Source organism: Mustelus asterias, chromosome 15, assembly GCF_964213995.1.
Source record: "Mustelus asterias chromosome 15, sMusAst1.hap1.1, whole genome shotgun sequence".
Classification (NCBI taxonomy): Eukaryota; Metazoa; Chordata; class Chondrichthyes; order Carcharhiniformes; family Triakidae; genus Mustelus; species Mustelus asterias.
This window is the reverse complement of record NC_135815.1, coordinates 95,488,988-95,501,140: the sequence shown is the minus strand read 5'-3', so window position 1 is coordinate 95,501,140 and position 12,153 is coordinate 95,488,988. Positions and strand designations below refer to the sequence as shown.

General features: G+C 45.5%; 1 protein-coding gene across 6 annotated transcripts in view; it reads right to left on the bottom strand.

Moving 5' to 3' along the window:
- The window catches only part of plcb4a (phospholipase C, beta 4a), a 510,936-nt gene that overhangs the window by 43,189 nt on the left and 455,594 nt on the right, over positions 1-12,153 (bottom strand). For all 6 annotated transcript variants that reach the window (XM_078230348.1, XM_078230349.1, XM_078230347.1 and 3 more), the window contains one exon: positions 352-453. In XM_078230348.1, the coding sequence (XP_078086474.1) occupies positions 352-453 (102 nt within the window). The remainder of the gene's footprint in view (positions 1-351; positions 454-12,153) is intronic.

Sequence of the window (12,153 nt, the reverse complement as noted above, 5' to 3'; positions counted from 1 at the left end):
CACCAAATTCTCCGACCTCGTTGCAGCGGGAGCGTGGCGTGAATGGGGAGTAAGATCCTGCCCAAAGCTTTACAAGGCGACAATGCATTGTGAAGCATCATAGTTTAGCATCATCATTTTAAAACCTCAATGTATCAGAGCATTAAAAATGAAGGAAGCAGCGCCTATCAATTATATTCTTGTAAATGTAAAAGGTAGTACACACAGATTGGAAAGCTGTGTATTGACCAGGTGAGACAGGCTAGACAAGGAAGAAAGTTATTCTTCCGAGTTCCTTGCAAGCAGCTCACCTCATACAGGTAACATCAATGCGTTTCTCTGATTTTTCTTTACTGCAGAAGGTCAACTTGCCTTTCTCTTTCTGCTTTGTTTTTGATGCTTTTGTCCTGGCTTATGGCTTTACTGTTCTCCATGGAACTCTTCGCCTGGTTGGCACGCATTTCCTTGCTGAGTCTAATGACACAAACACAGTAGACAGATCAACGGCGATTCGCTGCTCACGGGGTAGTCTCCCCTGCGCTGGGGACCCCAAAGGCAGATTGCGCGATTTTGCTCTGCGCACCTCAGTTCAGTTCTCAAGCGCGACCCTGAGCTTCCACACACTCGCCATTTTAATTTTCCATTCTGTTCTCACTCTCCCGTACCTTCCCAATGAAACAGTGGAACAACACCATGGGGGGTGGGATTTTCCAACACCATGGGTGGGATTTTCCAATCCCCACCACCCCCCCCCCCCCACACTCCCCAACCCCATGGCATATTTTCCGACAGTGGAGGTGGCCCACCATTGGCCAGTGACAGGATCTTCTGGTCCTGCTGATGCCAATGGGGTTTTGCATCCCTTGAATCATAGAGTCATAGAGGTTTACAGCATGGAAACAGGCCTTTCGGCCCAACTTGTCCATACCACCCTTTTTTTAAACCACTAAACTAGTCCCAATTGCCCGCATTTGGCCTATACCCCATTATACTCATCTTACCCATGTAACTGTCTAAATGCTTTTTAAAAGACAAAATTGTACCTGCCTCTACTACTGCCTCTAGCAGCTTGTTCCAGACATTCACACCCTCTGTGTGAAAAAATTGCCCCTCTGGACCCTTTTGTATCTCTCCCCTAGTCACCCCTCCACCACCGGGGAACGGACTGGGTGGGGGGTTTAGGTTAAGACTGCAAGATGCCACCAGCAGGAAGGGCCACATCTTTTGATTGGACCATTAACGGCCCCCCCCAGACTCAAACATTTGTTGAGTTGAATAATTTAATATCACAACCAGTGTTTCCAGTTTGCCTTTTGAAAAACAGAGGACAGTTAATGCTTATTCCATTGCCATTTTCCGACTCTCACCAATTTTTACAGATGCACCACAGAAAGCATCCTTTCCGGATGTATCCCAGCTTGGTATGGCTCCTGTTCTGCCCAAGACCGCAAGAAACTACAAAAGGTTCTGAACGTAGCCCAGCCATTACACAAACCAGCCTCCCATCCATTGACTCTGTCTACACTTCCCGCTGCCTCGGAAAAGCAGCCAGCATAATCAAGGACTCTATGCACCCCGGACATTCTCTCTTCCACCTTCTTCCATCGGGAAAAGGATACAAAAGCCCGAACCAATTGATTCAAGAATAGCTTCTTCCCTGCTGCCATCAGACTTTGGAATGGACCCACCTCACACTAAGTTGACCTTTCTCTACACCCTCGCTATGATTGTAACACTGTGGGCGAGATTTTCTGGCCATGCTCGCCCAAAGTCTGGAAAATCCCGCCCAACGGTCAACGGATCTTTGCATGCTCCGTGTCCCGCCCACTACAATTCCCGTGGCGGGCGGGATGGGAAAATTCCACCTTATATTCTACACTCTTTCCTTTCCTTCTCCCCATGTACTCTATGAACGGTATGCTTTGTCTGTATAGCGCTCAATACATCTGACAAATGTGACAGAAAAACATAGAAACTGATATAGATTTTTTAAAAGTAATTCAATTAATGTTAAAACATGTGAAAGATCACACAGAATACATTTTAAAACTGAAGTACCAGCTAATTTTAGTATTTTTTTTCATTCGTGTGACATGGGCGTCGCTGGCTGGCCAACATTTATTGCCCATCCCATCAAAGGGAGCTAGTGGTGTAGTGGCATTGTCACTGGATGAGTAATCCAGAGGCCCAGAGTAATTCTCTGGAGACCCAGGTTCCAATCCCACCACAGCAGATGATGAAATTTGAATTCAATAAAAATCTGGAATTAAAAGTCTTAATGAAGACCAACAAACCATTGTTAATTGTCGGAAAACCCATCTGATTCACTAATGTCCTTTAGGGAAGGAAATCTGCTGTCCTTACCCGGTCTGGTTTATGTCTGAGTCCAGATCCACAACAATGTGGTTGACTCTTAGATGCCCACATCCCATGAATGAATAAAAATAAGTTGCCCTTGAGAGGGCAGTTGAGAGTCAACCACATTGCTGTAGCTCTGGAGTCACATGGAGGCCTGACCAGGTAAGGACGGCAGATTTCCTTTCCTACAGGACATTTAGCGAACCAGATGGGTTTTTCCAACAATTGTTTCATTTTCATCAGCAGATTCTTGAGTGCAGATTTTTAAAATTGAATTCAAATTCCACCATCCGCCGTGGCGGGATTCGAACCCGGGTCCCCAGAACATTAGTTGAGTTTATGGATGAATAGTCTCGCGATAACACCACGAGGCCATCATCTCCGATGACTACATCTTAGCCTCCTGTGATGGGAACTGTGCTTTAATAAGCTTTCTTTCGGACACTGCAGTATTAGGTAAGCACAAACCTCGAGTCTAGTAGCCTAATGTTAAATCTGATGTTGCTAAGATGCGACGGAACATTCAGTTATATGTGTCATACAGATGTTTTGCATCAGATTGGGCTCATGCTTTCTTGTGAGGATGGGTTGAGGCATAGTTTGGGGCAGGAGAATGGGGATGAGAAAAATACCAGCCATGATTGAATGGCGGAGCAGACTCGATGGGCCGAGTGGCCTAATTCTGCTCCTGTGTCTTATGGTCTTATAGTAACAAACATCTGTGCTGTGTTGTTTGGGCAATTACAAAGAGATGCTTTTTAGAAAATATAGATTTATTAGATCTTGTATCCTAGCAGCACCAAAATAAACCACACTGAACAACAAAGGCATCAATATTCAGAATGCTAAGTGCTCCTTAACAAATAAATGCGACCTGCCTGCGCCCTCATGTAAATCCCAAGTTTACCATCGCTGATTGAAGTAAGATTGTACCTCAGATCAAAGACACTTTTGTCCAATCAGGCAAATAATGATATCTTTTCTTCTTTAATGAATATCACAATTTTAGCGCGATTAATTTGACTGGGAAACATCTTTTTACAATGGGCTTTTGTTCACCGTGGGTTCAAACAACTGGCTTGAACCTTGTGACACTTGTATGAGAACGGTCTAACTCTCACAACAAACCCAAATTGTAAAACCAAGGATGCGCCTGCAATGTTTATTTCTAGCCAATTTTCAAATAGAACCCACCACGGTGGGCGGCACGGTGGCTAGCACCGCTGCCTCACAGCGCCAGGGACCCGGGTTCAATTCCCAGCCTCAGGTGACTGTGTGGAGTTTGCACGTTCTCCCAGTGTCTGCGTGTGTTTCCAATGGGCGCTCCGGTTTCCTCCCACAGTCCAAAGATGGTGGATTGGCCATGCTAAATTGCCCCCGAGTGTCAGGGGGACGAGCAGGATAAATACATAGGGTTATGGGGATAGGGCCTGGGTGGGATTGTCATCAGTTCAGACTTGATGGGCCGAATTGCCTCCCTCTGCATTGTAGAGATTCTATGATTCTGGAACCATTCACCAGAATCTTATCCGCACTCTAATATCTTCACATCCTTCCTAAAGTGTGGTGCCTAGAGCTGGACACAATACTCCAGTTGAGGCCAAACCAGTGTCCTATACAATCTTAACATATCTCCCCATCTTTTATACGCTATGCTTCTATTGATGAAGTCTAGGATACTGTATGCATTACTAACTATGCTGTCAACCTGCGCTGCCACCTTCAATGACTTATGCACCCAGGTTCCTCTGTTCCTGCACCTTCTTTAGAATTGTACCCTTTATTTTAGGTTGCCTCTCTGTATGCTTTCTACAAAAATGAATCACTTCACACTCCTCTGCATTAAGTTTCATCTGTCACCTGTCCGCCATTCCGCCAACCTGTTTATATACTTCTGTGGCTCTACACTATCCTCCGCACAGCTCACCATGCTTAGAAAGTTCTGTACAACCGCAAGTATTGAAAAAAAATACTTAAGACGCGCTGTTTGTGGTTAACGCTTATTCCTATCAGAACAATCAGGAACACCCAATGACAGGCACGGTGGCACAATGGTTAGCACTGCTAGCGCCAGGGACCCAGGTTCGATTCCCGGCTTGGGTCGCTGTGTGTACGGAGTCTGCACATTCTCCCCGTGTCTGTGTGGGTTTCCTCCACAGTCTGAAAGACGCACTGGTTAGGGTGCATTGGCCGTGCTAAATTCTCCCTCAGTGTACCCAAACAGGCGCCAGAGTGTGGCGACTAGGGGATTTTCACAGTAACTTCATTGCACTGTTAATGTGAGCCTACTTGTGACACTAATAAATAAACCTTAAGTGATTGGTATTCTGCCAGTATTGCTCATACCTCAAGAACAAAGAAAAAAAAAATCCAAAATAATTATTGTTCAGTTTCAAGGCTTGGTATGACGACTGGCAAGGATGAAGAACGTGGTTACTTAAGCACAATTATCAGTGTCTATCTATGTATATTTTTTATTGTACCTTCACACCCACACTGTTTCTCCCATTTTGGGGGAAGTGGTGGAAGGATACTGAGTTGAATGAACTGTGTTTTAAATGCTCCTTCCATCACCAATCAGTCGTGGCCCCAAAAATCTAAATATAAACACTAACAAATAGAATGGAGGGCTTTCAAAGTTGAAAACCAATTGATATTCCAGGAACACATGTATAAAACACTCATACTTCACGCTATAATTGGAGATGCAATTTCAATGCTTTGATTAGATTATGATCTTCTAACCACTTATTATCCATTATTCCGATTATTTCAAAGCTGTTGAGACGAAGAGAACTTATTTCAATGCACTTTTATAAGCTTGCAACTGAGAATGTTTACTTCAAGCACACTCCACGGCCATGCATCTCTGATCCCCTTAGCCGCAGCACCTCACCTCCATCCCCACCTTTTCCTTCTTTCCCCAACAGTTAATCCCAAAGGCCCACCTCTTTCCACTGAGAACAAACTGATCGCAAACCGCTGCACCCCATTCCCGCTCCTTCACCAGACTGACTCCTGGAATAGCAGGACATATGAAGAGAGACTGGATTGAATGGGCTTATACTCACTGGAATTTGGAAAAATGAGAGTGGATCTGATAGAAACATATAAAAGCCTGATGGGACTGGACAGGCGAGATGTGGGAAGAATGTTCCTGATGTTGGGGAAATCCAGAACTAGGCGTTACAGTCTAAGAATAAGGGGTAAAGCCATTCAGGACTGAGATGCGGAAGAACTTCTTCACTTAGAGAGCTATGAACCTGTGGGATTCTCTACCACAGAAAACTGTTGGGGCCAGTTCATTAGATATGTTCAAGAGGGAGCTGGATGTGGCCATTGCGGCTGAAGGGACCAAGGGGTATGGAGAGAAAGCGGGAGTGGGATACTGAAGGTGCATGATCAGCCATGATCACACTGAATGGTGGTGCAGAATTGAAGAGCCGAATGGCCTACTCCTGCACCTACTTTCTCTGTTTCCTCTTACGTTACTTCCTGAACCCTGGCAAAGGTGGCACAGTGGTTAGCACAGCTGGGGACCTGAGTTCGATTCTTGGCTTGGGTCACTGTCTGAGCGGGGTCTGCATGTTCTCCCCATGTCTGCGTGGGTTTCCTCCGGGTGCTCCGGTTTCCTCCCACAGTTCGAAAGACGTGCAGGTTAGGTGCATTGGCCATGCTAAATTCTCCATTAGTGTACCCGAACAGGTGCCGGAGTGTGGCGACTAGGGGATTTTCACAGTAACTTCATTGCAGTGTTAATGTAAACTTTACTTGTGACACTAATAAATAAACTTTAAACTGATCTGAACCTTGGGGTGGTTTGTCTGTGTGGATCAGGCTTTGCCTCCCAATGCCAGGCCTGGACAATCTCCTTTCTCATTTCCCTTGGTGATTTATTTTGTTTGGCTTGTCAGTTCCTGCAGCAATACCAGGGCTTCAAGTCCGATGAGCCCATCATCCATCCCGTCACTTCAATGCAGCGCTGAGGGAGAGCTACACTCTCAGAAATACTATCTTTACAATGAGATATTAAACAAGGCCCCATCTACCTGTTAAAATAGGTCATTGAGTCATAGAGGTTTACAGCATGGAAACAGGCCCTTCGGCCCAACTTGTTCATGCCGCCCCTTTTTTTTAACCCTAAACTAGTCCCAATTGCCCGTGTTTGGCCCATATCTCTCTATATCCATCTTAGCCATGTAACTATCTAAATGCTTTTTAAAATACAAAATTGTATCCACTTCTACTACCAACTCTGGCAGCTTGCTCCAGACACTCATCACCCTCTGAATGAAAAAATTGCCCCTCTGGACCCTTTTGTATCTTTCCCCTCTCACCTTAAACCTATGCCCTCTAGTTTTAGACTCCCCTAACTTTGGGAAAAGATGTTGACTATCTAGCTGATCTGTATCCCTCATTATTTTATAGACCTCTATAAGATCACCCCTAAGTTTCCTATGCTCCAGGGAAAAAAGTCCAAGTCTATCCAGCCTCTCCTTATAACTCAAACCATCAAGTCCCGGTAGCATCCTAGTAAATCTTTTCTGCACTCTTTCGAGTTTAATAATATCCTTTCTATAATAGGTGTTAAGGATTCACATGAAACGTCAAGAAGACGATGGGTGCTGTGTTGGTGTCCTGATCAACATTTGCCCCGCTATCCTCGCCAACAAGATGGTTTAACTGGTCATTCATCTCATCCCTGTTGTACAATATTGCTGCTTGCAAATGGATTTGGTTTATTATTGTCACATGTACTGGGATACAGTGAAAAGTATTGTTTCTTGCACGCTATACAGACAAAACATACCGTACATAAAGTACATAGGGGAAAAGGAAAAGGATAGGGTGCAGATTATAGTGTGGCAGTCACAGGTAGGGTGAAGAGAAAGATGAGATTAATATATTGGTAAGTCCATTCAAAGGTCTGATGGCAGCAGGGAAGAAGCTGTTCTTGAGTCGGTTGGTACTTGTTCTCAGACTTTTGTACCTTTTTCCCGATGGAAGAAGGTGGAAGAGAGTATGTCCGGGTGGGTGGGGTCCTTAATTATGCTGGCTGTTTTCCGAAGGAAGTGTAGACAGTGTCAATGGATGGGAGGTTGGTTTGCATGAGGGACTGGGCTACATTCACAGCCCTTTGTAGTTTCTTGCAGTCTTGGACAGAGCAGGAGCCATCCCGAGCTGTGATACATCCGGATAGGATGCTTTCTATCTGGGCCACAATACTTAAGGAATTCATTGACTGCTGAGTGATCTAACGATGTGATAGGTACTATAAATAAGTTTCCTTCATGCTGTGGTGCTCATGGGAAGAAAAGGACCATGTATATCTCATGATGTCTGACTACGCCAAGAATCAATGGACTTGGCATGTTACGCAGTTGAGGAGATTATGATGGACAGTTCCCGTGTGACTGACAAAGAACAATACAGCACAGTAACAGGCCCTTCGGCCCACTGAGCCAATGCTGATATGTGGTTTCTATCCCTCTGTTCACCTCCCATTCATATGTCTATCAAGTTACACCTTGAATGTTACTAATGTGCCTGCTTCCACCACCTCCACTGACAATGCGTTCCAGGCACCCACCACCCTCTGTGTGAAAAACGTTCCCCCACGTCTCCCCTAAACTTACCCCCTCTCACCTTAAACCTGTGTCCTCTTTTAGTTGACCCTTCCACCCTTGGAAAAAGCCTCTGACTATCCACCCTATCCTATGCCTCTCATAATTTTGTAGACTTCTATCTGGTCGCCCCTCCGTCTTTCCAGTGAAAACAATCCGAGTTTATCCAACCTCTCCTCATACCTAAAACCCTCCATCCACATGGCCAATGTTGTTCCTTTATTTAAGAAGGGAAACAGGGATAATCCAGGTATAAGGTGCTGGTGAGGCCACAACTTGAGTACTGTGTACAGTTTTGGTCTCCTTACTTGAGAAAGGATAATACCGGCACTGGAGGGGGTGCAGAGGAGATTCACTAGGTTGATTCCGGAGTTGAGAGGGTTGGCTTATGAGGAGAGACTGAGTAGACTGGGACTATGCTCATTGGAATTCAGAATAATGAGGGGGGGGATATAGAAACATATACAATTATGAAGGGGATAAGATAGAAGCAGGGAGGTTGTTTCCACTGGTGGGTGAAACCAGAACTAGGGGGCATGGCCTCAAAATAAGGGCAGATTTAGGAATGAGTTGAGGAGGAACTTCTTCACCCAAAGAGTTGTGAATCTGTGGAATTCCCAGCCCAGTGAAGAAGTTGAGGCTACCTCATTGAATGTTTTTAAGGTTTGATTTGATTTCTTATTGTTTCTTATTAATCTTGATCAATTGGGCCAGTGGGCTGACGAATGGCAGATGGAGTTTAATTTAGATAAATGCGAGGTGATGCATTTTGGTAGATTGAACCAGGGCAGGACTTACTCAGTTAATGGTAGAGCGTTGGGGAGAGTTACAGAGCAAAGAGGCCCAGGGGTACATGTTCATAGCTCCTTGAAAGTAGAGTCACAGGTGGACAGAGTGGTGAAGAAGGCATTCAGCGTGCTTGGTTTCATTGGTCAGAACACTGAATACAGGAGTTGGGACATCTTGTTGAAGTTATACAAGACATTGGTAAGGCCACACTTGGAGTATTGTGTACAGTTTTGATCACCCTATTATAGAAAGGATATTATTAAACTCGAAAGAATGCAGAAAAGATTTACTAGGATGCTACTGGGACTTGATGGTTTGAGTTATAAGGAGGGGCTGGATAGACTAGGACTTTTTTCTCTGGAGCGTAGAAGGCTAAGAGGTGATCTTATAGAGGTCTATAAAATAATGAGGGGCATAGATCAGCTAGATAGTCAAAATCTTTTCCCAAAGGTAGGGGAGTTTAAAACTAGAGGGCATAGGTTTAAGATGAGAGGGGAGAGACACAAAAGGGTCCAGAGGGGCAATTTTTTCACACAGAGGGTGGTGAGTGTCTGGAACAAGCTGCCAGAGGTAGTAGTAGAGGCGGGGACAATTTTATCTTTTCAAAAACATTTAGACAGTTACATGGGTAAGATGGGTATAGAGGGATATGGGTCAATTGGGATTAGCTTAGGGGTTTAAAAAAAAAAGCGGCATGGACAAGTTGGGCTGAAGGGCCTGTTTCCATGCTGCAAACCTCGATTACTCTATGAGTCGGTTGGTGCGTGACCTCAAACGTTTGTGTCTTTTTCCCGATGGAAGAAGGTGGAAGAGAGAATGTCCGGAGTGCGTGGGGTCCTTGATTATGCCGGCTGCTTTTCTGAGCAGCCAGTGTAATTAAGGAAAAGATAAGATAGATTTTTGAACGGTAAAGGAAGTAAGGGTTATGGTGAATGGGTGGGTAAGTGGAGCTGAGTCCACGAAAAGATCAGCCATGATCTTATAAAATGGCAGAGCAGGCTCAAGGGGCCAAATGGCCTACTCCTAGCTCCTAGTTCTTATGTTCTTACAGGCCGGTGAGCCTGACGTCAGTGGTGGGGAAGCAGTTGGAGAAGATTCTGAGAGACAGGATTTATTCGCATTTTGAGTGAATGGACTTGTTTAGTGATAGACAGCATAGTTTTGTGCGGGGAAACTGAAATTGAGGGATAGTGGATATGGGGTGAGGAGTACATGCCCCAAGCTGCCGCAAGGCAGATGCTTCAAGGCCAAGTGAGGATATCACAGCTTGGAGTTAGTGCTTTGGCACTTGTGATTACTACTTGCACAGGGGAAGGAGGGAAACTGGGAAAATAGCTCCCGTGTGCATGTGGGAATGTTTGAGGGAAGGTTTGTGATCAGGCAGCAGAATTGAGATCTGAGCTGCCAAAACATAAGGCAACTCTGACAAGCTCCACTTTAAGTGACGTCTGTAAGCTCTGTAAGTGAGTGTGGAGCCATTTGAGAACAGCAAGATCCCACAGGATGACACGGTGGCACAGTGGTTAGCACTGCTGCTTCACAGCACCAAGGACCAGGGTTCGGTTCCCGGCTTTGGTCACTGTCTTTACAGTCTGCACATTTTCCCCGTGTCTGCGTGGGTTTCCTCCGGGTGCTCTGGTTTCCTCCCACAGTCCGAAAGATGTACTGGTTAGCTGCATGGACCATGCTAAATTCTCCGTCCGTGTACCCGAACAGGCGCCGGAGTGTGGTGACTGGGGGATTTCCACAGTAACTTCATTGCCGTGTTAATGTAAGCCTACTTGTGAGACTAATAAATAAACTTAAATTTTACAATTTGTGCTCCAACAACTTGCATTCGGTAACAAATAAAACTTATAGTCCCTATGCAAATGGTTCACCGTTAACAGTCTAAACTGAATACTCAGTTCGAAGGCAAAAACATCATTTAATCATCTGAAACAGAACTTAACATATATTAAAAATTTTGGGTTAAATTTGGGCGGCGCGGTGGCACAGTGGTTAGCACTGCTGCTGGACCCGGGTTCGATTCCAGTCCTGGGTGTCTGTCTGTGTGGAGTTTGCACATTCTCCCCGTGTCTGCGTGGGTTTCCTCCGGGTGCTCCAGTTTCCTCCCACAATCCAAAGATGTGCAGGTTAGGAGGATTGGCCGTGCTAAATTGCCCCTTGGTGTCCCAAGATGTGTAGTTTAGGGGTATTAGCCATGGTAAATCTGTGGGGTTATGGGGATAGGGTTGGGGAAAGGTCCTGGAAACGCACTTTGTCAGAGAGCGTTCATGCAGACCGGATGGGCTGAATGGCCTCCTTCTGCACTGTAGAGGTTCTATGAAATAAACAGACTTAAATTCAGGACTTTTACTCAACAACTTCAAGCTTTAGGCACTCCCAATCAAATTATTTCCGAGCGACAGTAACTTCACTGCAGTGTTAATGTAAGCCTACTTGTGATAATAATTAAACTTTAACACTGGATAGAAGTGGAACTTGACAACACAATAATGGCATAACTTTTCTTGTCTCATGTTTGCAGAAGCCTAAAAATACAAGGAGGAGGCTGAGATGAGAAATCAAATTCAGGGAAATGGAACAAGGCCCAAGGTTTCAGAAATCCACCGAGGGAGGTCCAACCATTCTAACAGATCGAGATCAATCCTGTGGGTGAGTCTGAAATGCTTGGTACCTTACTGGGTTTTAATTGTCTGCTATGTCGTAAACCTTATTTGTTGTATGACATCCTCACTCTACTGCGTTTCACCCCCCCCCTCCCCCCCCACCCCACCCCCGCCCCACCACACAAACCAAAACCACCCTAAGTTGGAACAATGTCAGCCGTTCCTTCACTGTAGTGGGGTCAAAATCCTGGAACTCTCTCCGTAATAGCACTGTGGGTGTACCTACACCACGTGGACTGTAGCGGTTCAAGAAGGCGGCTCACCACCACCTTCTGAAGGGCAATTGGTGATGGGCAATAAATGTTGGCCTTGCCAGTGACGCCCACATCAAACTGGCAGCTAGGTCTTCAGTTGAGCGGCGGGGGAGGGGGGACGAGATGGGAGGTGTCCCTGTTGGCTGTGGAAACAGAAGGTCCACACTGCAGATGGACAGTTCCTTCAGGGTTGAGTGGGTGGGTGGGGGGTGCAGGGCAGGTGGTTGGAAGTCTCAGGAGAAGGTTACGAACTTGCCAAGCGCTTATCTTGAGGACGCCAACACTTGGGAACCCAGGCCGACAGGAATTCGACACAAATGATGCTAGTTTCTATGTGTGTAACACGTTTTATCCCCAATTCTTTAAAATGTCTGCTCCATGTTTACAGCTCTGGCTTCCAGAAACTACGACAGCTCACTCGCTCTTCTGAGTCTACATCCAGACTTAACTACTGAAGCGCAGTGAGCATCAATAGTA